Genomic DNA, 27,999 nt, shown 5'->3' with positions numbered 1-27,999 from the left:
GGAGTCTGGTCAGAACTTTGCCTTTTTTTCCCCCCCGTACGGTTAAACGGCGCCCTTTACCATGATGAAAACAATCTCAGACAAGATGTGAAGACAAACACCTGTGTTTCCAAATCGAGTGTAATCGAGTGGAGCACACAGATCAAAGCGAGTAGCGTTATGGCTTTGGAAAACGGATTAAAAAATTTGAGTGCTTCTGATGTAGGCCTACAGAGTGAGGACGTTTCTACGAAGGACGACGAGAAGCAGGCAAGTTATTTAACTTGAATGTCGTATTTGATTATAACTTTAAAGATACTGACTTCCTCTGAAGGTCAAGCATTTTATTGTCTACTAATCCTGACATATAAGGAAGAAAGCGGTTTCCTTTCAATCAAGATCAAATAGCAACGCAACCACGAGCTCCTGATTGCTCGAGTTTTGCGTTTCCTGCTTAGAGGATAGATGGTGATAAGGGGGCAGATTTTCACTGTGGGTAAAAGCGGTCTTTATTCTACTGTGGAGCGAAAAATCTGCTAGTTATGCAAGTAACGCGACAGCAGGATCCACAAAACGGAGGTGCCACCAACAACAACCCGCGCGTGGTTTCGGAGCAGGTGCCGAGTTGCGATACTCGCTCTGCCTGCCCAGGAGACATCAGATGTTTCTACCAAGTGTCCAGTTGCTCATTCCGACGTGTCTGAATTTGGTCTTGGCAGTGGTTTCTTCGCACAATCGAATAGTCGGTACTGTCGCAGTTTTTTAGAAGCAGGCAGACAGCCTATCTCTGCGAGTGCCACAGCCGATATGAGCGAGACCCAGTCCCGTCAAGATGAAAAGCCCTAAGAAATTACAAGGGAGGGAAACCTTCTGAAATGTCAGTAGATAGATATTTCTCAGCCAGCAGTGCACCAGAAAATCTTCTAAGGTTATTGTTCTGGCGAAAGAGGGATTATGTTGAATATTATTATTTTTTTATTTGGGTGATGAATTGCACTGAGAGACTTGGGTTTAAATACCCTCTACTTTAAGATATAGTGTCTAACTATAATATGCTTTAAGGTGGCAAAATGTAATCTGCTATATACCTCATCAGAGTGTTGTATTTTGGATAGGGGTTGGGGCAATCATGCCTACTGCAATAACCAATGTGTTATGTATACAAGAACACCATAAGTTAAATGAATGTGTTAAGTTATACATTGAAATGTAGTGCATGAACTAGTGCACTTCTTGTGATTACAAAATTCATATCATGTAGATAAATGGGCTCTTATTCCTGCTACTGGAGACCCACACACCTGCTGGTTTTGATTCCAGTGGAGCTTGAAAGGGGGAACTGCACTCCCAGTTTCTCAGACTGGTTCTTAAATGTCAGTAACAAGATAAATGAATTGATGTTTTTTTTTAAATAAAAACCAATTTAAAAAATAGTTTGACACATTTCAAATTGAGCACAAAATCGGGAACATTGTGAAAGTACTGTAAGTCACCATTATTGTGCTGTGCTGTGAAGCAGCCCTTCCTGCTCACTAGTTTAAGAACTGAGAACAGGTGAACGCTCAAATGAATCCTGTTATGAAGACAATGGGACAATGTTCAGTTGCACAACTGGGATCTGGCACAGGCCAGCAGGTGTGTGTGTGTGTGTGTGTGTGAGAGAGAGAGAGATATAGAGGCACAAGGCAATATTGGGGACCTCTGTATGCAATGCAATATTGGAATGAAAGCAGAGCAGCACTTCCCGAGACCAAGGGAGGGAATCTGAGCACCCTGCTGAAGGTGGTGAGAAACTGTGACGCGGGCAGGGAATTCCGAAGGGAACTGTTCAGCCAATGCATTATTTCCCCCATAATGCAACACAACATGTTGGCGACTCGGCTGTGTTCCTCTTACACAAAGCCTTATTTTAATTAGCGGAAAAGGTTGCAGGATGAGCTGCGTGCCGGCTTCCTTCGAGCGAGTAAGCGATGGTAATCGAGCAGTACTAATTAAGTTGTTTACCTCCTGCAGAGGCAGAAAGGCCTCGTCACTGAAGTCCCGCGATCATACGTGCAGCTGATCACAGTAGGCCCGAAGTCAAGCTGTCTGTTTTTGAGAAATGTCAATGCTTTCTGGCAAGACGGCTGATGTCAAAGGCGGGGGTCCTTCAATTGTCGCGGGGTGGGGTGCTCTAGCAACTTGATTCACACATCAGCCCTCGGCCAGTGCTCCTCATTAGCTCGAAGGAAGTTCCCAAGCGGCCTTTTGGAAGAGGATGAGAGTGATCTGGCTTCTTAGGGTGCCAACCTCTTCCCAACGCCCGAGACGGTTTTTGCGTTAAACTGTAACTCTTGGCATTTTCACCACAGGCACAGCCTCCTGGAACGGCCCCTCCGTGTCCGAAAAAGAAGGGGCCCTTCAAGCTGTTAATCGCAGCTCTGCTCGTTGTCGCCGCCCTGCTGGTAACTGGGGCCGGACTTCTCGTGTGGTACTTCTTTGGTAAGCTGGAGAGCAGCTGTCGTGTTGGACGCAGGCTTCTCTCAGTCTGTGTAGTCTTTCTTTCTGCGTCTTGCCGTCGTCTGGAAAGACTGAGAGATGGGGAAAAAATGGCCACTCGCCACGCTGTCTACAGACGAACCCGCTGTGGTTAAATACTGCTGGCCTCGCTCCTCCTGTGTGCCCAGCTCATGCAGGGCTCCCTCTCCTCTCCTCTCCGTCACCTTCCAATATCCAGATCCTTCCTTTCCCCCATTTTCTTATAAGCACACGATTTAAAACTCACTGATTTGAAAACGGGGGTGAAGATTTCATGTGGTAAACCTGGGTCGAAGGGTTAATTTTTTTTTGCCGTGAGCCGAGCTGAATCCGGTTGCAATTGAGCTCCTCGGCTTTTCCCACTCTCTCTTGACAGGTGTTGATTTGGAAACGCCACCAGCTGTTCTTGTGCGATACGAACGCAGCTTATTTCTAGCAAGGGCTTTTGAAATGGAACCTTTCTGGGACACACAGGTTGCAAGGGGCTGGGTGGGGGAGGGGGGTTCCCACTGGATCGGATGCCTGGAGTCTTTTTTTTTTTTTAAGAAGCATAGGAGGATACAAATGAGAGAAGGCATTTGGGCTCATCTTGTTTGTTTGGTTGCTGGTAACAAAGAGATCAGAGGATATCATCCCGCTGTTTCTGGACACAATGGTGGAACCTTGTGTCTCGGGCCTGGTTTCCTTCCGGAGTGTTACGGTGGAGCGCTCCCCATCCTGAGAGCGTCACCTGTTCCGGTTGCCTGGGAACGGCTCACCTGAGGCCTGGGCTGCCTCCTTGGCACACAGTCCCGGGAGGCTGTTTCCGATGTAACTCATTGGCAGCTTCCGGAATGATGTTTTCGTACACAGTAGGATCTCGACATTTGCGAGGGTTCAGTGCAGAGAACCATAGCGAATAGCCAAACTCGCACATAACAAAGTCCACCCCATCACATAACATACTACAGTTTATAGTGTGTATGGTTTAAAGACATAAGAAACCCTCCTTTTACATGATAATTAAAGTACTAATGCATTGGCTTTAAGTTCATTTAAGTTACATTAATTAACCGAAAGAAATATATTAACAATTGCTGTTTGAAGTTAATTACAGTATTGACATCTATATCTTGATATTTCATCAAGATGTGCATGTGACGTCTATACTGTATGTAAACATCTAAGGACATGGGCAAGTATTGACTATTCAGTCTCCAAATAGGAAATATGGAGAATGGACAAAATGGCTTAAAACAAAGGAATTAGGAATTCAAGGTTGCATATATATATCACTCAAAACTGTGTTCGTGTTTCCTATATTGGTGTGATAAAATGAGTTTTATCTGTATTAGGTCAACAAGGGCCATTCTCGCATGCTTTAAAGGACCACTATTGAGTAGCAGTGCATAAAAGCAGAGCTTATTTGAGTAGAATGAGCTGAGACCGATCCTGTTAACACAAAACAAAGTCTGGGTAAAGCAAAACACGAAAAAGACCAGTAAATCAACTGCTAGTTTTGCTGGTCTTCCAATTTGAAAATCTCCAATCTCTGATTTTATGTCTGAAGTGTAAAGGGATGTAGCCCGAATTAATCTTTCTCTCGCGCGGCAGTTTCGACTGCAGTATTGTTGAGCGCACACGCAATAGACGATTCTCTTTTTGACGTGACCGCAGAGCCGCCGTCTCTGTTGGGGAAGGCATGCGGTATGTTTAACAACATTTCCGGTTTTAAAGTCTCGGAGGATTGGGGAGGGTCAGCTGGTAGCCTTGCGGTGCAGGGCCCCATTGCCATAGCAACCTCTAGGCCTCTCTGGAGGTTCCTGCCTGTGGGGACCTCCTTCTCTCTTTTGCTTGTATTGTTTTTGTTTAGCATTTAGTGCTGGAAAGATTTTGTGGTGAATATCTTGGCCTAGGACCCCTATCCTGCATCGCCAGCGTTTTGTTTCATTGCTGAGTGCTTTCCTTCATTAAGCGATGACAGCGTGGTGAAACGAGCACGGAAAGTTCTGGGTCAAGGGGCAGGCGCGGGCTTGTGGGGTAGAACGCTGTCTTAAGGGTTGTGTCCCGCTGTTCAGATTACAGGGTGAGACTGCTGGAGCCCCGCGCGTCGCACCACTACACGGCCACGATCGCCATCCTCAATCGCAACTTCTCTTCAGAGCTGGCCTGCCACTCCTCCGCCATCTTTAGAGCCGAAGCCGGCGGAGTCCAGGACATGGTAGGACCGCGTGCGGCCTTACCGTCCGTCTGAAACTGGGTTTGCGTCGAAGTTGATCGCGTTCCGCTTCCTAAGCAGCTCCCTCTGCTCTCACGGGGAGCTGCGTCAGCCTGCGCAGGCTGCACAGGAGCAGGTGAAGGTTTATTCCCCGCTGAAAGGAAAGGAAAAGAGAAAACGCGTTTCGGCTGTGGAGCCTCCTCCGTGAATCCTTCAGGTGTCACGCCTGAAGAAGGCTCCACAGCTGAAACATCGTCTCGCTTTTCTTTTCAGCATGGAATAAAACCTTCACCTGTTCCATTCTTCCTGGAGCCTCAGGGTTCTTTCAAGTGAATATCTCGTCATTATGGAGCCCGAGGTCATAGAGTGATTCTCCCCCTTGTTGTTGTTGTTTCGGTCTGTATCAGGTGGAGAAGCTGGTGAAATCCTCCGATCTTTCCTGGTACTACAATTCAACCACCGTCTTTGCCTTTGGGTAAGGGGTGTGAATGTGTATTTACTCCCACTCCATGTGGATGAAGTCTTATTTTCACCTTCGGTGGGACTCCTTAATGTAAACTTATACAAGCACCATGAATCGGTTAACTTTTCCACTTGTGAGACAGTGTCTCACTCAGGCCAAACAGTTTTTTGGGACAAAATTTGAGACTTCAAAATTGCCTGTGAATTGTGATTGAAGCTTTTGGTTGTGAGTTTGCCTTAACAGTCGGTTTGCAGGCGTAACGGTCTCAGATGACTTGTTTTTGCTCCGAAAGTGTGATTTCAATCTATCTTGATGAGAGAGATGAAGACAAATCCCCTGTGAACAAGACATTTTTGCCATGGCTTGGAGCAACACATCCAAAAGTTTATATAAATGGCAGGAGAACTTTAAAAGGACAACTGATTGGCCTGTTTCACTTTCTCATTTGTTAGAATTCTATCAGGACTGTTCCCAAGTACTCCCTGTAACTCTCTATCTGTCACATGGCTTGAGTGATATGTCCCACACACCTACATTGCCCTCTGTTTTCTACCAGGTCCCTGTGCTATCTAACATTTGCAGTTCTTGGTGACTTGAAAGGAATTTAAAAGAGGTCCTGAGGGCAGCTGTATTAATAGGAACCATTTTGTGACGCAGTGTTGTTCCACAGGGAAGGGAGTGTGGTGGCGCACTTCTGGCTGACTCTGTCCGTGCCGGTGAGCCAGAGTGAGAAGGTGACAGTCAGCCGGGTCAACAGCAGTCTGTATGAAGCCCTAAGAGCCAGCGGGACAGAGACTGTTGCCAGACAAGGGGACTACCTTCTCCGCCTCTCCTCACTGGATATCACTGGTGGGAATCTTCTCCATCGCTGGCCCGGCATCCTTTACCCTTCGCTGAGCTAGGACGCATCCTAAAGACCTGTTTTAACATTGGGGAAAATTGTGTAGATATGAGAGTGTCAGGACAGATTTTCAGGAGGCCATATTTTAGAATCTGGAGTTTGGAAATGTTGGAGTTCGGTTCAGGGAAGAAGATAGAAGGGCTTAAGATGATGTAACACCCCTCCCTGCCCTGACCACCATCTAACCTGTTTGTGGTTTCAATAAGACGTACATTCAAGACCAGGTTATACACACTGTACTACAGCCTACTTTAGCTGTTGCTTCAAAGTTCAACACCTGATCTCTAGAATAAACTTTGCTTGTACAATCTGCCTTACTTGAGGATCCACCTGAATGTGATATGAAGAAGAATATTTGAGTAGTTTCTCCCTTTTCCCCCTTATCTGCTGTGAAGTGGGGTTGCTGGTGCAGATTATCTACTGTGTGCGTATTATCTGCTCAGTGGTGGATGAAGTGGGTCCCTTTCTGTATCTGAAGTACTTGAGGGATCCTACCAGAATAACAAGCAAGCAGTTATTGCTGCTTGTAATCAAAGTTGATGCTGGAAAAAGGACTACTCCAATTTACCACCTATTCATCTTGCATAGGAGTTCAAGATGTAGGGAGTTGCTCAAAAGCTCTTGAAGAAACAGTTAAGCTAAATGTTAACTGTTAATTTGATGTCTGTCTTAAAATAACCCAGCACCTGGTGTTTGGTTATATTCGAGACTGTAGATTAAAAACCTGAGAGGAATCAAGCTACTGCATGAGATTTTTTTCCTTGTTGATTTTCTATAACCTTTTCTTTTGTTTTTTATTTGTTTTTTGTGCAGAAAGTGAATCCAAAGTTATAGATGTCTTCAAAGCTACTTTTGGTAGGTTTTTTTTTCTTCATTTTAATTTCATTTTCTCCTCTTCATTTCTCCATTTCATTTTGTTTAAGCCACAGTGAGCCAGCCTCAAAATGCATCCTGTTAGGGTTGTGTAATTCAGATCATGACTTCTAGTCGTTTGTATCCACCACTGATCATTTTAAAACTCCGAAGGACTGTCTGCCAAGGCGTCTCTTCTCAAAAAAAAGATGAGCACCAGTTCCATTGTCAAGTTTGGGTTTGTGGAACATCCTTTTTGGGTCACAGGTGTCTTGAAATGTCCTTCGATACAAACCTTTAAAGGCTATGAACCACACAATAATCCACTGTGCTAGTTTGAATGCTAGGAGCTGTACAGCCTTTTTAGAGGTTTACAGTAAATTGGGTGCTTGTTCCAGACTCCTGCAATCCTCTGTGTGGAAAGAGCTTCACCTTCTCTTTGTTAAACACAGTGTCTGGTAGTACTCTCAGGTTTATTTCATTTTTCCTACTACTGAGCATAAAGAAATCCACTGGTTTGATGCTGATGAGAGCTTTCGAGATTCTGCATACTTGCATTGTACGTCCTCAGCGCTCAAGAACGGAACACCTCTGTTCCATTGCCCTACCTTGTGTATGACATTCCCCTTTAAACTGCCAGCCTTCGGATGGCTCTAAACTCTAATTAGCACTTCTGTTTTCTGTGCTCGAGAGGATCTGTGCGTCACTTTCATGTTTATGGTGCCCTTCTGATGGCTACGAGACCTACACCTTAGTTGGACATGTTTTCCCCCACAGTGTGTGTGATATGAAAATTGGGGTGATGCGATATTGTGCCACTTCTGTATTAGGAGATTAAATAACGTTCCTTTCACCAGGGCTTTTTTTTCCTGTAGTGTTATAAAGTCCTCTTTTCCCCTTGGCCTAGGCTGCTATAGGTATGACTCAGTGGGTACTGAAGACTTCCAAGCCCTCAGAAGCCCAGACTCCCAGCATTCCTCCTGCCTGTGGCACATCCACGCCCCCTCCGGCCACCAGGTGGAGCTGCGCCTGGAGTGGGCGCTCCCTGAGTGTCGGGACCGCCTGGCCGTGTACGACTCCATCGCCCCCTCCGACTCCCAGCTCATCACCTCGTGAGTCTGCGCCCGTTAGTTTAAGAAAATTACAGTTCACCACTCTTTTCCTCCATTGAATCCCGAAACCTGAATCTTGTGGCCAGCCCTGCAAGTTTCGGCAAGTCCTATATTAAAGAAAGTTTTATAAATTTGACAGTGCTCAAGAGGTCTGAAATTTCTATTTGTGATGTATGTAGAGTAGCCTTTTGTTAGCAAGGGACTAATCCTGCAACCCTACGAAGGCTTTTTTTTAAAATCGTTGATGTGGGTAGCAGCCAGCACTGCAGTCAGTCTGATTCCCTCGCTGTGTGATCCCTCCCTCTATTTCTTCTCTCTTTCGCTCTGGCTCAGTTTGTACGGCTGCAGCAGACAGGAACCTGTGGTGCTGGTGATGTCATCAGGCGGGGTGATGTCAGTGGTCTGGAAGCAGGGCCTGTACAGTTACTACGACCCCTTCTTCCTTTTCGCCCGGGCCCGGCCCAATCAGGGTAAGTCCCTGGCACCTCGTTCTTGTAGACGTGTCTGGGCAGTGTGATCTAGCTAAAGAAACACGGGAATTCTCAGAGACAAGAAGAGCTTAATTGGCTTCTTTTCTTTGCAGCTTGCTAAAGTCAATAAGCATTTTCCTGAAACATCCCAGCAAGCAAGCTTGCATGTGGTGGCGTGGTTGGTTCCATCCATCCGCCACTCTCTGTGTAAAGACCCACTCCCTTATTTTCAGCCCTTATTGGGTCTGCTCTTTGTTTTTACTACTGGTTTCGTTGTCGATTTTGAAATGTTAGATTGAATTTATTTTAACTATAATTTAAATATTTAAATTGTATTTAAATCAGAATTAAACATTAAACTGAAACTTTTGTCTGAGTGACCTTCCTGAGCACAAGACTCAATATTGTCCTATTCAGGATTTACTAGTAATGTCTTGTACAATTATAACCTCAATGTAAGGATTACTCTTTATTCTCATTGCTGTCCATTACCGACGACTAGAATTCCTACCATTGTGAATCACTGTTTTAACTTCCACTGTCCTCCTTTCTGTAGTGTGTTCAGGCAATATCACCCTGGAATCAGTGTTGGGGGTTCAGGGTAATATTCGCACCCCCTTCTACCCCAGCTACTACCCCCCTAATACATCCTGTACCTGGCACTTCAGAGTAAGTACCGTCTTTCAATCTTTTTTTTTTTACTGCTGTTAATCCATATACTGTATATACTATTGTTAACGTACTCCTCAGTTTTCAGAATACACCCATCCCTCAGAATTAAAAACAAATCTTTCACTGAACCTTTATAAGGAGAAATTTCTTAAACTGAAAATGCAGTTTCCCCATCTTTTCATGTGAAACCTGATTTGTCCCCAAGGTCTAGAAAATCACCCAAGCATGCATGTTTTTACCCTGCCAGGGTCATTATCCTGATTATCCTTATTTTCATGATTCAGTGCTCTCATTTTAGCCTGGTACAGTAGTTAATACAGAGAAGGTGAATCTGTAAATATTCAAAGAGCACAGACAGACGAAGGAAGTATAGTAGGAAGTCGAACTCTGAGGATATCATCTTCTACTGGGCTACAAGGGACACGTGTTCTTAGCCAAAATCTCTCCTGAAACGCCAAAAAAAAAGTTATGAAATTGCATGCTTTGTTAGAGTGAAAATTCATACCTTGTAAATCAAGAGATTTCTGTACTAGTGTCTACATGTGTGTGATTTTAATTCAGTGACTCCAAAAGCCTTAAAACTTCAAACTGGTCCAGTGCAGTCAGGATCTTGTTCTCCAGACCATATCTTCACTTTCCAGTTCTTGTCACAGGAGCTCAGAACCATATATTTCATAGGAGAATGACTTGTTTTGGCTTCACTACAGATTGAACTGGAACACGTTTGGAGTTGGGGAAAACAATGGATAGTGGGGAAAAAAGAGAGGTTAACAGGACAGGAGAGCCACTTGAGAAATGAATAGTCCAGAGATCATTCCAGTCCATCATAACACTTGAACTATTTTCACTGATCACTTCATCTCAGAACTCTGTTCCAAAAAACAAACACCACTCCTGACCCTTGGTATTTTTAATTGCCACAGCAATTGACTTTCTTGGCCACATTGTTGAAAGACCATTTATCGACAGAAAATATCTTGCTACACTCATTTAAAATCGCTAGGGGAAAACCCATACAGTACATAAAGAGCCCAGGACTATTTAAAAGTTGTCCAGCTTTCACAAAAGAGAGGAAATCTCAGGTCACTGAGTGCTATAGCAAAGCAAACCACAGCACGACTCTGTGTAGGTTAAATGTGGTCAACTTTTCATGTTGGACAGAAGTGCACTTTTAAGAAACGTCTCGTTGGTTTGACAAAGTTGGAAACTCCCGGAGATATTTAACAAATGCATCAAACCCATCATAAATCTTTTGACCTTCACGCCAATCATCGAAGTGGGAATTGGATAAAGCTTGTCTTGAGAGACCAGTTCTAAAAAGTCTCTAAAGGGACTTTCCAGGAAACTCCATTTAATAGATTAAGCCTTTACTGATATCAAAGTTTGCTATACCAGATGACAATGCATTGGCTCAGGATTAATTTTACATGAGATGTTTGCCAAAACTGCGCACAAACATCTGTCGGAAACTAATATTTCTTGCATGCGAAGCTAAATTGATAAATTTGTGAGCTGGTGATCCGTTTGCTCCGTGCTGTCCATGACGTTTATCACGCATGACAGCTGCCTGAGCATTAACAGATGCACTTCGGCAGAGGAACCCAGACTTGGCTGGGACATGCAGGAGCTCTGCTGTGTCCTCACTGTGTGTGCCGTGTCTCTGCGCTAGGTGCCCTCTGTGCAGTATGGGTTGACGCTACACATCGAGGGATACGAGCTGAGCAGGGCGAACTACAATCAGCCATGCACACAGGGGCAGTGGGTGATTCAGAACCGCAGGTAGGTGTGTCCTGGCTGTCAGTGTGTGCGCATTGCTGGCTGTCATAAGGACATCTAGGCCATTAGGGAGTTATTAGCTCATAAATTCAAGGTGGTCAATCAGCCATTTCTTGAAAGAAACCAGGTTATCGGGTTCAACAACACAGCTGGGTAGTTTGTTTCGTATTCCCATAATCCTTTTTGTTTGTGATTCTCTGTTCATTCTTTCATTGACCTTTCTTGCCTTTTCAAACCAGGGATCACCTCCAAGACTGTGTGGGGATTTGGGGGGAGAGAGTTCTTCAGGGAAAGCATGATGACGCACTCCAAACCTGTCAAACGAAGCCCCCTCTCATTCCATTTTGACTTCTGACCTTGTTATCCTGCTTTCCTATGTGATCCTGTAGTTTTAATGGTCTGTTACCCAGTAGTGGCTTCCCAAAATGATCCTTCTGCAGGGTTTTGTTTTAAACTAGGCTTGTAATGAGGTCCCATGGCAAGACGAGTTTGAGAACATTCAGTACCAAGTGATTGCCTTGCATTTTAACAGAGAGACATGAGCTTGGCCCTGTAGGGTTCACTGCTATTGTTCTGAATGACAGCTGATTATACAACTACAGGAAAATGCTTGTGATGACCACCTAAGCAGGCAATTTGATCAGGTGCCTAATGTCAAGGCCAGCCTTGAGTGAAATCCAGGAGTTACTGTAGCACCTGTTGGTCTGGGTTTGTGGAATGAGTACCAGGCAAGATCAAATTTAAGACTGCACAGTATTCCTGCTTGTAGTATCAGGTGCTTTCTTATTTAACATGTTGGAAAGATGGTGGCACTGTGGCTAAGGATCTGCCCCTGTGGCCAGAAGGTTGCCGGTTCAAATCCCCCGGGCCGGCAGAGGAAACCTACTCTGTTGGGCCCCTGAGCAAGGCCCTTAACCCCAACTGCTCCAGGGGTGCCGTATAAATGGCTGACCCTGCGCTCTGACCCCAAGCTTCTCTCTCCCCATCTGTGTGCCTGTGTGTCTCGTGGAGAGCAAGCTGGGGTATGTGAAAAGACACATTCCTAATGCAAGAAATTGTATATGGCTAATCTTATCTTATCATAGTGTGTCCACAGGGGTCTCCCCAGTCCAGCTGCTTGTTGACAGTCTGCCTGCTTTTCCCCCAGGTTGTGTGGCACTCGGGTCCTGCGACCCTACGCCGAGAGGCTCTTCTTGCTGTCTCCATCCACCACCGTCGCCATGACATCACAGGTCTCCCTCACTGGCCCGGGAGTTCAGGTCCTCTACAGCCTCTTCAACCAATCGGATCGTGAGTGCCCTCTGCAGCCTGCCAATCACAGGCAGTGCTTCCATTCAATTCAAGCTTTATTGTCCCACTCGGGGAAGTTTGTTTAACAGAACAGTCCCAGCATAACAACACGATGACAGACACAATTTTACCAACCAAGAAGTCAGTGTAACAGTGTTACAGCAAGATATGGGAGCAGATAGTTACGATACGTTGTTTGAAAGAGATATTGCAGTGGGCGAGAAAAAGATTTCCTGTGTCTATTAGTATCACACCAGCGGGCACAGAGGCGTCTCCCAGATGGGAGAAGTGTGAACTCGCAGTCCCTTATACATTACTTTCTTTGCCATCCCCCGTTTGTAGAGGATATTTAAGGCGATTTGGTTTGCCCCAATTAATTTGCAGTTAATTTTGACTAATTTGCCTATTACAATCAATGGTAGTGATGTTGCCAAACCACAGGGGTTGGCAGAGTATCAGAAATGAAGCAGTCATGGAGGTGATAGCTGGTCAGATAGAAAGGAAGTAGGCAGAAGCTGATTCATATAAACCAGGGGTCTTTTCTGAATCGGAGTGGTTTCCTTCACAGTGTCTCTCAGCCCTGGTCCATAAACCTGAGCTTGAGTATTAGGGTTAATTGATCTGTTTACTGCATTCACATCTCGGTTTCAGAACTTCCTAGTTGTAGATCTCTTAACAAGTCCGAAAAGTCTGTCAGTAAGAGTTGACTTCCCAGTAGCATGATAAATCGCTCTTAGTAGGCGATCATATTTCTGTGAGGTACAGCAGAGAAATGTTCTGAAACGACAGAAACTCTCTAGGGCCTTTTATAAAGCAGGCACTGCCCAGGTCAACCTCTTCCCTTACCATAAATGTCATGTTTAGGACACAGGTGTAGCGGAGCTAGTTGGGGCACGGTGACGTCATCGCCCTCCCTGCGCGTAGCAGGGACCTCAGCCGCCTGGGCTGGGGGAGATCTCCTTTAGCTCACTCGGCTGGTTCCCCTGTTGCGTTACGCCAGAGACCCAGGTTCGAGCCCCAGGTGTGGCAGGACGAACCGGCGGGTGGGACGGTGAGGGCACGAGCCCGCACAGTACCACGACGGTCACACAGGCACCACATGGATCTAAACAGAATGTTAAAGGATATACAGTATATGGTATAGGAATATTTGAGTTTCCAGCTAAATGTAAATTCTGATACCCAGATATTTGAGAGTGTTGCCCACTCTTGCACAGACAAGTTATTTTCTTAGCTGACTGAAAGGGTCATTTGAAAACGGGTGTGCTGCCTGCTTTCTTAACAACAGCAGTGTTGAAGTACGGATTCTCCATATCTCTGTGATACCCCACAGCTTGTCCTGGACAGTTCCTGTGCACTGTGAATGGCCTCTGTGTCCCAGCCTGCGATGGCATCAAGGACTGTCCCGATGAACTGGATGAGAGGAACTGTGGTAAGACGAACTGAGATCTCTGGATTTGTCCTGTTCAGTGTCAACTTTTTTTAATTTTTGAAGATGTCTTTTCCCCCCCCCCATGGTAGGCAAGATGTGTAATTGCTTTATTAAATCTGGTCGCTGTGCAATCATGACTTCTTATTCACTAGACAACTTGAGTCCATAACTGCTCCAAAAATGTCAGTAAAGTTCTTTGCATTTGTGAAGTACGATCACCTCTTCAGGAATGTCTCGTATATGGAGTTGTTCATTGTCTTCCCTTGTCTTCTCTGGAACTGAGCAATAGATTAACAGTTAAAATTGAAAAATGACCCATCAATATATTCTGTGTAAAAGAGTATGTGTCTCTCCCCTAGGAGAGCTGAAGGAGGCTTACAGTATATCTTAGCCAATCAATTACTAATCTTTTTCTTTGGTAACAAAGTTTAAGAGTAAGAAAAATGCCTCTCTTTCTGGTCTACGGTTTACATTTTGAAGCTCCGTTTTAGATGATTTATAACTAAGCAGTGGTGTGCTTAAACCTGGTTCGAGGACATAAGACCTAAACAAGTTTAACATTTGATTTAAATTACATTCCTTTCCACACAAGACATTTTCTTTAAATTGCCCTTAAGAAGATGCAAACAGTGACGTATGTTTGGGCTTTGCTAATATATCATAAGTTTCACATCCCTCTGTTCGCTGGTATTTTATTAAGAAAGATCATGTTGAATCATTTCTTTGCCATCCTGATGCTGGAGGACCACTGTGTCTGCCTTTAATCAGTGGTGCTAATTGCTGCCTGTAACTGATGTTTTGTCTGAATTCTGACCTTGGTTTAAAAAATACAGTAGAAAAATTGCTATATTTCTAACGGCTTCAGCACACTAAAATTTATGTAGGCTCTCCTCAACTAAGAATTTAGGCTTTGCTGAACACACTGGTGGGATTGGCACTGTATTAAACATGCCCACTGGGGGAGTGAACAGTTGGTTAGATTTCAGCTTGCGTACCTTGAATGCAATCCTGAACCTTACTAGTTAGCACAGAGCTCAAACCGATTTGCAAATCCTGTAATTGGCTTGATACTTTGTCTCCAGAACACCTAATGCCCGTCAACGCCAAGAAAATATTTCTTTTACAAGCTTCAGGGGGAGGGAAACGCACCAGAAATGGTTACATGCGAGGCATCAATGTTTGCATGAGTACCAGAAGACTCAGTAGGCTTCCAGGGACTGATTTCCCCAGCCCTACTGTAAATGCAAGCTCGACCAAGGTCTCAAAAGACATGGCTAACAGATGTTTTTATATTGGTTTCCTGCAGTATGCACTGCAAAATACCAGTGCCCAGAGGACAGCCAGTGTCTGGATCACTATAAGGTCTGCGATGAGCATCTGGACTGTCTGAATGGCATGGATGAGGAAAACTGCACTCAGGGTAGGCTGGGCATTTCACTGATGCATCCAGAATTCACCCTGTTAATGAAGCATTGTGTGCTTTCTATATATTCACATGCGCCTTTTAAACCATTTTAATTGTCTTCAGAATATATTGTGCAGATCTCGCTCTGTAGAAAAGCTTCAAAAAGTGGGACAAGTGTGAAGAGGGTAGTTCAAGCTCTGGTTGCGGATCAAGTGATGGAGAGGGCACAGCATTCTGTATGGGATATTGCTGTTGCCCCCTTGAGCAAATACTTCACTTGGTAAAATACTCAGCTGTACAAATCTCAATTACAAGTAACTGGTTCTGTAATTGGAACACATTTACAGGGAATATTTTAAAACCTTGCACAAAATCTCCCGACTTTATGGAAAGAAACACAATCTTCGTTTGAACAGTATAGTCAATCGCTTTAAATTTTAATCCGTTTGCTGGGAAAAACACTTTTTTTCTGATCAGCGCTGAATGCATTTAAAAAACGTAATCAGTTTGGTTTTATTGTTTAACGCCACTTTTTTTGTGCTCTTGGAAGTATATTCTGGCAGGGGTCGCGCTGTTTCATGTACTCAGGCCAGACTGAGCTTGATTAATAGCCTTTGTTTTCTTATTACGCGTCTCATTGCAAAAGAAACTGTAGATTGCGCAATGCCAAATACGAAGATGTCAGCCTGTGTTGTCCTTACCCCAGCTGTAGACTGCACTCGGACAACCTATGTGTGCGCGGACGGCACTTGCATCAAGAAGCCCAATCCGCAGTGCGATTTCATCACCGACTGCCCAGACCTGTCGGATGAGAAGAATTGTGGTGAGAGCCAAGATTGCTTTAACCGCCTGAACTGTGGAGTTTTAACAATACGTGCTTCTGTAGTCTGCACTGCAACTGATGTGGTTTATTGGAAATGGAATTGAATGAAGAGAATTTTTAATAGATATCATGGCGTATGGGTACATAAAGACAATGATATTAATTAATAAAACTTTATGAAGGAAATGAGATACTCAAAGAGCTGAGTATTTTGTATGATTCTCCATGTCGGACAAAGAGATCCCAGTCTATCGGCCTAGAGAATGTAGGTAGGCCATTAATCTGGAGCACTGGGAAATATTTGGACAGGTTTAGTATTGGTGCAAAATGGAGTGCAACTGTGCAGGCTTTGGACCAGAATGGCTTGGAAGTGGCCAGTAATACCCTATTTAAGTGCAAATCTAGAGTATGTAGTAAAACCAATTCACTTCAAGGGCAAGCTGGATTCTGATTTTATTGAAGAGGTGGGTGAGGAAAGGAGAAGGTGTTTCCAATTGTTTAACATTCCAAAAGCACAGTTTGGCAACCGTTCATATCCTTTCCTAGGAGAGATATGGTGCACACGGTGAGCCACTTCCTGAAACGTCTGCTCTACAGTTCTGTGCGATCCAGATAGCAGGATGCAGACATCGCAAAGCTGACGAAACAAAAGCCACACAGTTTTTTCTTTCCAGGCATGACCCTGACTCTCTGCCTTCGTGTTCTGTTTTGGTCTGCGTCCTAAAGCGAGCAGCGTGATTTTAATCCTCCTTCGCGATGTTGCAGAGTGTGGCCTCCAGCAGTTCACAAGTCGGGTGGTGGGCGGGACCAACTCCACTGAAGGGGAGTGGCCATGGCAGGCCAGCCTCCAGGTTAAAGGTCGCCATCTCTGCGGGGGAGCACTGATCTCCAGCCAGTGGGTGGTCTCCGCTGCACATTGCTTCCAAGATGATAGGTGAGGAGTGCTGCCTTGATTTTGTCAAAATTATATGATGTGTGCTGTAAAAATCCGATAAAGAAACGTGATGAGGTAATGCTTTTTTGGGTGATATATCGCAGATGTGTGAGAGAAGAATATAATGGGAAATCAACTGCAGGTTGCTGTAATGAGTTCTCAGACTGAAGTGGAAGGAAAAAAATTGAATCATCATCTCTTTTGCAAAGACTTAATCTAATAATTCCTTAGACTTCTGTAGTGATTTTCTGGACACTCCATTCAAAGCGTTGTGCAGGTAATGGGGACTCCCCACCTGGAGGATATGATGGCAGCCAGAGTGCGCCAGTACACTCCCCACACACCAGCTCTCGGTGGGGAGGAGAACAGAGTGATGAACCCAGTTCATAGATGGGGATTATTAGGAGGCCATGATTGGTAAGGGCCAATGGGAAATTTGGCCAGGACACCTGGCCCAAGATAACACCCCTCCTCTTCTCGAGAAATGCCCTGGGAATTTTAATGACCACGCAGAGTCAGGCCCTTGGTTTTTCATTCACACATGAAGGATGGTGCCTTTTTTTAATTTGTGCTTGGCACTCGAAATTGGACACATCATTGCAGATTGCTTTATATTCTCTCTGCTGCAGAAAGATTTCAGCTGATGAAATGTTGTATTCCCATAAGATGTTCTATGTAAGAATATTGAACGGTGAGGGACATCCTTAGATATGAAATGTTACTTGTACCCTCTCTCACATTCAACTACAGCCCTCACTTCTGAAATAGTGTTTAGAACCTCTTGTCTCAGCCTGGCTGATAACAGATTAGGGATTCAGCCACAGGCCTGGTGTTGAGCAGGAGTAGCCTCCTAGTCCATTTACTGCCATTTGTGGAGGAAAGTCTTGGATACAGAGCAGCTAGCCCTTCTCAGGATATGAAGTTGGTTACCTTGGTTCGATGAAAACATTCGCCTGTGTGGCCATGTGGCCGATTTAATCACTCTTCCATCTCGTTCTGTGCCCCCTCCTCCATGCCTCCTCCTTCCTTCCTGCCTCTCCGCTCTCCCTCAGTCTAGCTTCCCCCTCCCAGTGGACCGTCTACCTGGGGAAGCTCCGCCTGGACCAGAGCAGCAAGAGCGAGATGTCTTTCCGGGTGCAGGAGATCCATACGCACCACTACTACGACGACGAGACCCACGACTACGACCTGGCTCTCCTCCGACTGGACAAACCCATCTTCCTGACCACAGTGGCGCAGCCGGCCTGCCTGCCAGCCCCCACCCACCTCCTGGAGCCCGGCATCCTGTGCTGGGTGACGGGCTGGGGGGCCAAGAAAGAAGGAGGTGACCTGAGCCTCAAAATCGGGAGAGGGCCAGCATCTGGGTCAATCATGACATTTGAGGAAAGCCCTCAAACAAAATAACGTTAAAATACCATACCGTTACAACGAGAGCCGTATAGTGTCTGATGTCCCGATGAAGTACATGAGTCTGGCTCAAAAAGATCTGGGTCTAAGATGAAAGAAAACAGCAGAGACAACAACAGAGAGCTGCAACTAGTTCACGTGTAGATTGGTAGTGCCTCATGGCTCCAGAGACCCAAGCTTGATTCTGCTTTTGGATTTTGCTAGGTGCATCAGTTTCTTCCCACTTTCCAAAGTCGGGCAGGCTTGGTTTGATTGGTTTTTCTCAACAGATAGTGCCCAGGGGAAACTAGCAACATTCTATTAAAGAACCAGGACTGGTCCTTGGAGCAATGCTGTCTAGTCCCTGCAGTAATCTTAATATTGCTGATAAAATTTGTATTCTTGCTATGGACTGCATCTTAGCCTAAGCTGCCCTCAATGCAGGAAGAACCAGGATCCTACTTCCTGGTACAAAAAGAGAAACTGCTCTAACAGTAATAATGAGAGAGAATTGAAATCCAAACAGAATACTATGCTTCGGCATTCTGGTATTCTGCTATGCTAAGTAGTTATGGCCTAGCTGTGATAGCAGTGGCCTCTTGGCATTTTCTTCAATATTATGCTCAGACCATTACTAACCACCCTCACACTGAGGGTAGAAAGTGGACAATGGTAGCTACAAATTTTGCCTTCTCTCATTTTTCCATGCCAGACTGTGGGGGACACTTCTCACGCCAAGACGTCAGTGTAGACAACTTACAAAGGCAATGAATATATAATTGCTGAAGAGTAACAGCCAGATCAGTTAAATCTGCCCATATGCAAGCATTTAAAAAGTCAGGACTCTGTCCTGGACCCTGGTACTGGAGAAGAGTGAAGTTGTCCTTGAAAGCCCATGATCACAAGCCCAGAATGCATTGGGATAATCTGGGGTTACTCTTTTACAGTGGCCTTGATAAGCATCGGCGGCCAACTTCTCAGGTGATCACGCATCTCGCCCTATATGATGCAAGATCTATGTAAAATCCCAGCATTCTGATCTTGAATCTGAAAGCGCAGTCCAGCCAGCTGTAAATGAGTCACGAGACACCGTGCATTTGAAAGTGCCAGCATGGCCCTCCTGAGTTTTGCCACCTTCATCCTCCTAGGTCCCGTCAGCAGCATCCTTCAGAAAGTTGACGTGCGCTTGATCAGCCAGGACATCTGTAATCGGTCGTACCGCTACCAGATCTCTCCCAGGATGCTATGCGCCGGGTACCCAGATGGGAAGAAGGATGCATGCCAGGTGAGGAAGCGAACCCCTTCTCATGCGCTCCGGTAGTGCCTGCTGTCTGAAGGACTGATTAAGGGCATTGCAAACACAGTGGAAGTGTTTCACTAACTTAACCAAAGATTAATTCCATATTCCCTTGTCATAATTATCATGCAGTCATTGTTACTGCATAGATTACAACACACATAGTAGTTGTGGTAAATACCTGGTTGGAAAGTGTTTGCCTGTGTATATAATGAGGTTGGCCATGTTTAACACCCGGTATCTCCATTGTGCTAAATAAGAAGGTGCCCTTGGAACTAACTTAACGATGTGCTTTCTTTGCAAGGGTTCAAGAAATTGATCAACTCCTAATTCAGTCGCCCCAACAATGTTTGGCACTACGAATACAGTTGGGAGCTTGGTACTGTAACCTCAAACCTGTGAGGTGTTCCAATGGATTTGCTCGCTGGTGTGTTTGTAATGGGGGGGGGGATGCTCTGTTTTTCAGGGGGACTCCGGAGGTCCACTTGTGTGCAAGGAGCCCTCCGGGCGCTGGTTCCTGGCCGGGGTGGTCAGCTGGGGCGTTGGATGTGGGCGGCCCAACTACTATGGTGTTTACACCCGTATAACCAAGATGACTGACTGGATCAAGGAGGTGACTTCCTGAAGATGGGCTTCAAAACTAAACATTAGAACTGAGATCGGGTCACCTGGTCCAAGTTGTCTGCTGTACTTAGGAATGCTTTCGTAACCCTCCCCTTCCCCCCCCCCTACCACGAAACACTTTTGCAAGGATTTTAGTTCCGGCTGAATTTTTGGGTTGGGATTCAAGAGGTAACTTGCAGAACCCCTTGAGGAATGACCGAATGACCGTGCAGGACACCTTTCAACTCTTTCTCAAAAAGGTGATGGAGTCTTGCAGGATAAACCTCCTAGCCAACCGGAAGTTTTGGCTTCGACATCCTGAACGGTTTTTCCAAGTGGACACCGGGATGTTGTTTTGCAGGAGTTGCGTGGTGTTAACATGTCATTTTGCCGCCTGGTACATCTCTTCTCTCTGTAGTTTGTGGACCCTTTCCAGCAAAATATTTGGAATTTAGGTCTGGAGTCTGGGATTTGGCCTGGACTGATCCCTGGTTAATAAACATAGGGACCCACATATTGAGCACTCAGGGCTTAAATTTCTGAGGGCCAGTTAAGAACAGAATATGCGTAAGTAATGGTCGCCACTGCATGTGGTTTAGTATCCCTAGATAAGTTTGAGAATTTCAAGTGCAAGGGTTCATCTTGCAGGGCCTATCCTCCATGTCATCATGTAGATGACCTTACAGACTGGAGAACACAGGGCCAGGCCATGTAATCTGGTCTTCCTTAAGTGGAGGAAGACCGATCCAGAATAGTAAATTATATACTATTTATTGGATTGGAGATTGCGGGCCCTATAGAGCATCCTGAAGACTTCTTCGATGGATGCAATCTACTACTGAACAGGCTAGGGCTCATTTTTGGGTTGGGCATTGAGTGTGACCACTTGCTTGTGATCGGCCTCATGGGCCCAAATTAGCGAGAAACGTGGGAGACCATGCTGGGCGTCTCTACTGCTCCTGGTATTTGCGCTCCACTGTTTTAAATTAGTGCTTTTATAAAACAAATCCAGCTTGAACGCACATGTGCAGCGCTGGCATCGACCCCCCATCTTCATGCTGAGGCTGCTAATGGAGGCTGGGATCAAGAGCTAGTCTGCGATTTACGGCTGGGAGATAAGACCAAGCGTGATGTGGAATTAAAAATGCGGGGAATTTCTGCCATGTGCTGCAAATCACTGTTGGAGGAGATCTATTGGGTATGTTTGGGGTGTGTTATAACGAGATGGCATTGAGTAGCAAAATGAACACATTTCCAATGAAGGATCCCTTTCAACTCTTGCCACTCTTTGAAGTCCAGGCCCCTGATCCATCTGTGAAATGATGGGAAAACATTAATACTCATAAAAGTACTAATTGTACTAAAGTAACTAGGTGGTTGAGTTCTATTTTATTCTGCATCACCTTTTTGGAATGGATGCTGTTTTGAATGGGGTCCTATGGCCTTTATAATCAATTCGGGTTTCCTTTAATCCAGTTTCAAACTGAATCCACTTTGAATTGTTTTTTGTCTACGACATCTAGGAGGAATGTCTCCTATGATGGACGATTTCCTAACAAGATCTCACTGTTGTAGCAAATATTTAAGACATTGGGATGTATAAGTCCTGATAGATCTCTCTGCACTTGTTAATCATGTGACAACCTACTATTATGAAAATTAATTTTTACGTATCTGAAGTCTGTTTTTGTTTTATACATTTATCAAGGACGGGGAATAATATGCATTCATGGAGTAATGATTCAGCTGTACATTGTCTAGGTCAATGTGGGGGGAAAGACATTAATACATGGCGAAGCTCACAAGAAACATTCTTCATGAATGCAAAGGGAGACCATTTTAGAGTGTGCAACCTGAATGTGGCTAAGATGGCATTTTTCCTTCTCAGTGGCACACCATTTACACTTGCAGCTCATCACGCGGACTTATGGTGATGAGCTGTAGCCTGAAACATCCAGGTAGACGTTGGCCAATGTAATTATTGCAAATCTTCCCTTTCTCTTTGAAGCCCTTGTTGCAGTTCTTGTACTGTATGTGCAAAAATAAAATGGGCAACCGGTTAAGCTGTTAAGATAAGCAAAGCCATTGAGGCTGTTACTTAGTTTTTATTTTCTCTTTAATGCCCAGGCTTTCCATAATCTTCAGGTTTTCTCAGACAGGTGCTGTTGCGGAAGATCGCTTTAATGCCTTGTTCTTAATAAGGTTATCTTATAGAAGGATTGTGGAGCCTGAATGCATTAAAGACAGGGACGCTGGCAGAAAGCAATAAACTAAAGATCCTATACCCCTCTCCTGTTTTCTTTGTACAGCTTGTCGTCAGGTAGGGCGAGCAGCTGTTTGGTTCCCATGAAACGGCTGCTTTGAAATAAACAGACTGGCAGGTGTTTATCCCCGCTGGATTTGGGGCTGTTCCTTCAATGCTGTCAGGCTGTTCTCCCCCCGATTTTTGGGCTGCGCTAGTAAAAGGAATGGAATGTTTGCACTTTGGAATGCTTCTGTACATAAGAGCAAGGGAAGCAATAAAGCAAGGGACTGCACCAGCCAAGTCCATGGTTTATTTTCCTGCTCTCTAGGCCAACGCTAACAGACAGCTTTTAAATGGCAGATGGGACATGGCTTAAAGAACCTGAGGCTCATAGAGCAAGAAACCACCTTTACTGGTTTGGGGGACAAGTAGTAGAGATTAATTCCAGGCTGAAAACCAGAAAGCAGAACAGAAAATAAAAATGCTGAGCCGTGTGCAGTGGCCAGTTGGTGAGCCTCTACCATTGTCTTATTTACTTTTTTATCCTAATATTTATTTAATCATCTGTATTCACGCAAGAGGGTAGTAGGAGGGTTTTACAAGGCTTATAGGGTAAAAGTTTACTATACACAAATTTGGCTTTACGTTCTACTCAAAGTATGAAACTCCTGCATACGTTGCAAGTTGACTGCAGTATGAAAACGCTAAGGGTCTTGAATAGGGTGTTTGGCAACCAGGAGCCATCAGCATGACTCCAGTGTGCCTCTGTGTAGACTCTACAAGTGTCTTGAACTCTATCGGAGGGATGTGACACCATTCCTCCACTAGAAATTCCATCGGTTGATGTTTTGTTGATGGTGATGGAAAGCACTGGCTCAGGCACCTTTCCAGAATTCCAAAATCTCCCATAATGGACGACTGGGTTGAGCTCCAGCGACTGGGCCAGCCATGCCTCAACAAACCACTCAGTGACCACAGCAGGGCCTTGTCATCCCAGCAGGATAAAGTACTTCACCTCAGCATGGCTGTATGTTTATTAGCATTGATCTTGGCCTGTAAGGGGTTTAATGGACCTAAGCCATGCCAGAAAAGTGCACCCCACATGATAACGGACCCACCCGAACTTTTCACTGTGGCAGACAAGCACTTAAGCCCGTAGGCGTCTCTTTTGGCATGCTCCACCCATGTGCTCATCCATTTGTTGAGGACAGGGTGAAGGAGGACTCGTCTGACTATATGGCTCTTTTCCACTCACTGCTCAGTAGACCACTGCCTGTGTTCTTTGCACCAACTAAAAGAATTATGCTCTATCTGTTCCTAGATGGAAATTAAATAGAACTTCTAAATTCTCTGGCTTTTGATGTCTAGGGAGATAACAGCACTCCACCGTACTATACTCTGGGGAAAAAAAACTGAAAGGTCAAGATGATTGAACTTATTTTGGTTGTATGGAAATGAATATTAAAAATGAGTCTTAGGTCCCAGCTCAGTGGGGGGGAGCAAAGTCCAGCTGTATTGTGTGCAACCTAGACGCCCCCACATGCGATCCCCATGAATCTCTTTGCCACTGAAAAGGAGCCAATAGGAAACGTGCAATTACGATATTCAAAGTCCTGGAAGGGGGGGGAGGGCAGCGCCGCTTTGTATGCAACACCTGATGTCTGCATACTGTATGCGTGAGCAGCTCGAAAGAAGCCGATGAAGACCCCGGGGGCAAACCCCGTGTCAAACACCTCTCCCAGCCTTGAGTTACAGAGTTATCGGCCGCCGCAGACTGAACGTCTCTCCGGAGTAAACAAAGGCTGCGGCCAATCAAGCAGGCCGCCTGCCAGCTCCACCGCTGTATTGCTACACTACCACTGCCACCTAGTGGCCCAGAAGGGAATGGTGACAAGATAAAATCACCGAGTTTGAAATGGAGTTTTGCCATCTTCCATTGCTTTACTAGAACTATTTCCTCTGTTGGCCCTGTGTAAGTATTAGTCTTAAGCAGGGTGGTAATTTCAAGGTAGCTGTATGCATTTTATAAGCAAAGATTCTTTAAGTAATTGCATCTTGAAATGGAGACAGAAACAGAAACCTTCGCTGATGTGCAAATATTTTTTTTACTCCAAAATTAATCGGTACTGCAAAATCACAGCAGAGCAGAGTAGGCAGATCCCATTGTGGGCTTGTCCTAACTTATTTTCCAGTTGTGGCCTCTTAAGAGTTTGTGCAAACTGTGCTGAAACTGACTGATTCAGCTGACAAACTCGTGGTGTTAAAGAAGGGCAAGAGGCTGGAAGTGGGCAGTTTTCCTTTAAGAAGAGTCTTTCTTTCTTTCTTTCTTGATTAATGGAAAGCCTTGTACAATTAGGTGCAATAATTGTATAATAAGTCCCTTTTAAAACTATTTATAGGGGATGAATAGAAAGTTTGTATCATGAGTAAACAACAACGAGACAACAATAGAAAAATGAGTAATGAAACTTACTTCAGAGCTTTCGTGCTCGCTTGGCTTGGGTCGCTAATGATCAAAGAATTCCATCAAAGAGTTTTTCAGCACATCCCTCAGAACGGGCTTCAGCCACATGGTTAGGAAGTGGTTTCCAGATCCTAGTGATTCTCTGTGTGAAGAATCTTCTCCTGCCTTCTGGTCTGAATGCTCCCAAACTGCATTCCACCGTGTGTACCTGGGCCTGGTGCTATTGCAGGTTCTGGGGGAACAAAATACAGTTCACCAGAATTGCAATTTTAAAAGTAGATTGCAGTCACAGCTGCATACAACAATTATTCAGTTATTAAAATAGTCTTTAGCAGACTACTGCTATTTGGGCACTGATGTTCCTGTGTCCCCTCATTTCAATTATGCAAATCAAATGAAAATGGCTTTTCCTGTATGTTTGATGGGGAGCAATAAAACATGACTTGAAAGAGAGGGGGGAGGGGTTGGCATGAAGAATCTTTCCTTTGAAGATGCCTTTGTTGCTTCCAATGAGGCGGTCGATTAATAAGAGCAAACCACCACTTTCATCTCAATCACTGCAGTCAAGGCTGTCAGTGCCATTAGGGTTGTTAGTGTATTTGATGGGGTTGACATATTGCAACTTTAAAAAAAAAAAAACAATGTCATAGATGTGTAAGGAAGACCTTGTATTTCACAGAACTGTGATGGAACAGTGTAAAAAAACCCTACAGTCAGAATAAGCTAATAACCAGTTTCTTGCATGTTGTACTAGGCTCTTTGGCGAATGCAATTAAATTAAATTGGGGGGGGGGGGGGGAGTGGGTTCTTTAATGGACTTGTCATGACTTCATCCTAGAAAGTCAATTGCTCACGAGTTGGCACAAACACCTTGTCTGCCAACTGCACGCTCAGCGGGTGTGCTTGTCAGTGAAAGCTGACGTTCTGAAATTTCTGCGTATAATATGTTGTTCTTAGCAGCTGGACCACCATCTCTGACGTTGAATGTGTTTTGGAGTCCAAGATAAAACCCCACAGGCTGGAGATCACAGCCAGGGTCCCAGTCCAGGATGAGCCCCTACAGCCTGGAGATCACAGCCAGGGTCCCAGTCCAGGATGAGCCCCTACAGCCCGGAGATCACAGCCAGGGTCCCAGTCCAGGATGAGCCCCTACAGCCTGGAGATCACAGCCAGGGTCCCAGTCCAGGATGAGCCCCTACAGCCTGGAGATCACAGCCAGGGTCCCAGTCCAGGATGAGCCCCTACAGCCTGGAGATCACAGCCAGGGTCCCAGTCCAGGATGAGCCCCTACAGCCTGGAGATCACAGCCAGGGTCCCAGTCCAGGATGAGCCCCTACAGCCCGGAGATCACAGCCAGGGTCCCAGTCCAGGATGAGCCCCTACAGCCTGGAGATCACAGCCAGGGTCCCAGTCCAGGATGAGCCCCTATAGCCCGGAGATCACAGCCAGGGTCCCAGTCCAGGATGAGCCCCTACAGCCTGGAGATCACAGCCAGGGTCCCAGTCCAGGATAAGATAAGATCACTTTATTGGCCATATACAATTTCTTGTATTAAGAATTTGTCTTTTTTCGCATACCCCAACTTGCTCTCCATGAGACACACAGACAGGGAGAGAAGCCCCTGGACTGGGACCCTGGCTGTGATCTCCAGGCTGTAGGGGCTCATCCTGGACTGGGACCCTGGCTGTGATCTCCAGGCTGTAGGGGCTCATCCTGGACTGGGACCCTGGCTGTGATCTCCAGGCTGTAGAGACTCATCCTGGACTGGGACCCTGGCTGTGATCTCCAGGCTGTAGGGGCTCATCCTGGACTGGGACCCTGGCTGTGATCTCTGGGCTGTAGGGGCTCATCCTGGACTGGGACCCTGGCTGTGATCTCCAGACTGTAGGGGCTCATGCTGGACTGGGACCCTGGCTGTGATCTCTGGGCTGTAGGGGCTCATCCTGGACTGGGGCCCTGGCTGTGATGTCCAGGCTGTAGGGGCTCATCCTGGACTGGGGTTCTCCAGATTTTATGGTCTCTCCAGATACTCTGATTTTTTTAAAAAAATCTCATGACTTATTTCTGCAGCTTCTTTATGAACCCAGTACTATGCAGAGGGATCCATTGTTAGCCTACAGTATGTCAATCTTCCAGCTGGCTAGCAGTCTTGACCGCTGTTTGTACAGATTAGAACCAGAACTCAGGGAAAGGGTGTGGACTTAATATAATTAGAACCAGAACCCCCACTATGTGCCCTGCCACAGAGAGAGCGAGCTACATTTGCTGGTGTATTTATGGAAATTATAGATTCTTTATCCTTGTAGAAGAGACCTCTGTTTTTTTCCAGCTCAGACAAAGGGCATGTTAGGCCATGCATAACACTGAGTTGATTTGCTGGCAGCAACGCCTTTTTTAAATTCATGGTTCATTTTGTTATATTTCACAGGCAGAACATCTTACAAAGCTTGGGAGGCATTATCATGGCAATTGCAGTTGTGAACTGCTGTAAGTAAAGACAATCAAATAGAAACGTGTCTCTGTACTTGTGTACACGTCAAAGCATCTCAAGAGCAGATCTCATCCAAATTAGTTAACGATGTGAGTACCTAAATCAATCCCATGACCCATGCAAGATAAGAATCTGTAGGCATGACCTGAATTTAACCTATTTTCCAGCCTAAATCATTCTTTTGTTTCCAGAATTGCCTCCTTTTTTAAAATCTAAATCTTTCAGTGATCAATGAAGTTTCAGCAACCAACCAACCAAGCAAGACAGGGCATTGGGTTTCCTTCATTCACGAATCATCCTTCCGTTCACTAACCATTCATCCAGTACAGGCTCGTGGGAGAGCTCAAGCCTCTCCTGTTAAGCAAGGGGCATACCTCTAGATATGCCCTGGACAGGACACCAGTCCACCACAGGGCACACACATACACACGCCTTCACCTACACCAATTTTCCCAAAAGCCAATTAACTTACCAGCATGTCTTTGGACTGTGGGAGGAATCCAGAGGAACCAGAGGAAACCTTAGCGAATGTGGAGAGAACATGCAAACTCCACCCAGACAGCACCCCAGGTCCAGAATTGAACCCTGAACCCCCAGCACTGTGATGCAGCAATACCAGTGCCGCTTGGCTCCTATCATTTGGCTCCTAAAAGCAAAAGACAAAGACAAGACATAAACAAACATGTAGAG

General features: G+C 45.3%; 1 protein-coding gene across 1 annotated transcript; it reads left to right on the top strand.

Moving 5' to 3' along the window:
- The first annotated feature begins 6 nt into the window (after positions 1-6).
- On the top strand, positions 7-22,391 carry tmprss6 (transmembrane serine protease 6). The gene is made up of 18 exons (XM_088929860.1): positions 7-249; positions 2,331-2,460; positions 4,554-4,696; positions 5,101-5,168; positions 5,827-6,005; positions 6,871-6,912; positions 7,817-8,021; positions 8,355-8,491; positions 9,048-9,160; positions 10,833-10,942; positions 12,087-12,229; positions 13,563-13,661; positions 14,968-15,081; positions 15,773-15,889; positions 16,655-16,823; positions 17,876-18,147; positions 19,358-19,494; positions 19,973-22,391. The coding sequence occupies exons 1-18, from the start codon at positions 160-162 to the stop codon at positions 20,129-20,131; spliced, it is 2,427 nt and encodes an 808-aa protein (XP_088785986.1). The 5' UTR covers positions 7-159; the 3' UTR covers positions 20,132-22,391.
- The last annotated feature ends 5,608 nt before the right edge of the window (positions 22,392-27,999 follow it).

The sequence above is a fragment of the Atractosteus spatula genome, chromosome 13 (assembly GCF_055471065.1).
Source record: "Atractosteus spatula isolate fAtrSpa1 chromosome 13, fAtrSpa1.hap1, whole genome shotgun sequence".
Classification (NCBI taxonomy): Eukaryota; Metazoa; Chordata; class Actinopteri; order Semionotiformes; family Lepisosteidae; genus Atractosteus; species Atractosteus spatula.
Note: the sequence above shows the minus strand (reverse complement) of the source record. Positions and strands in the feature narration are given on the sequence as shown.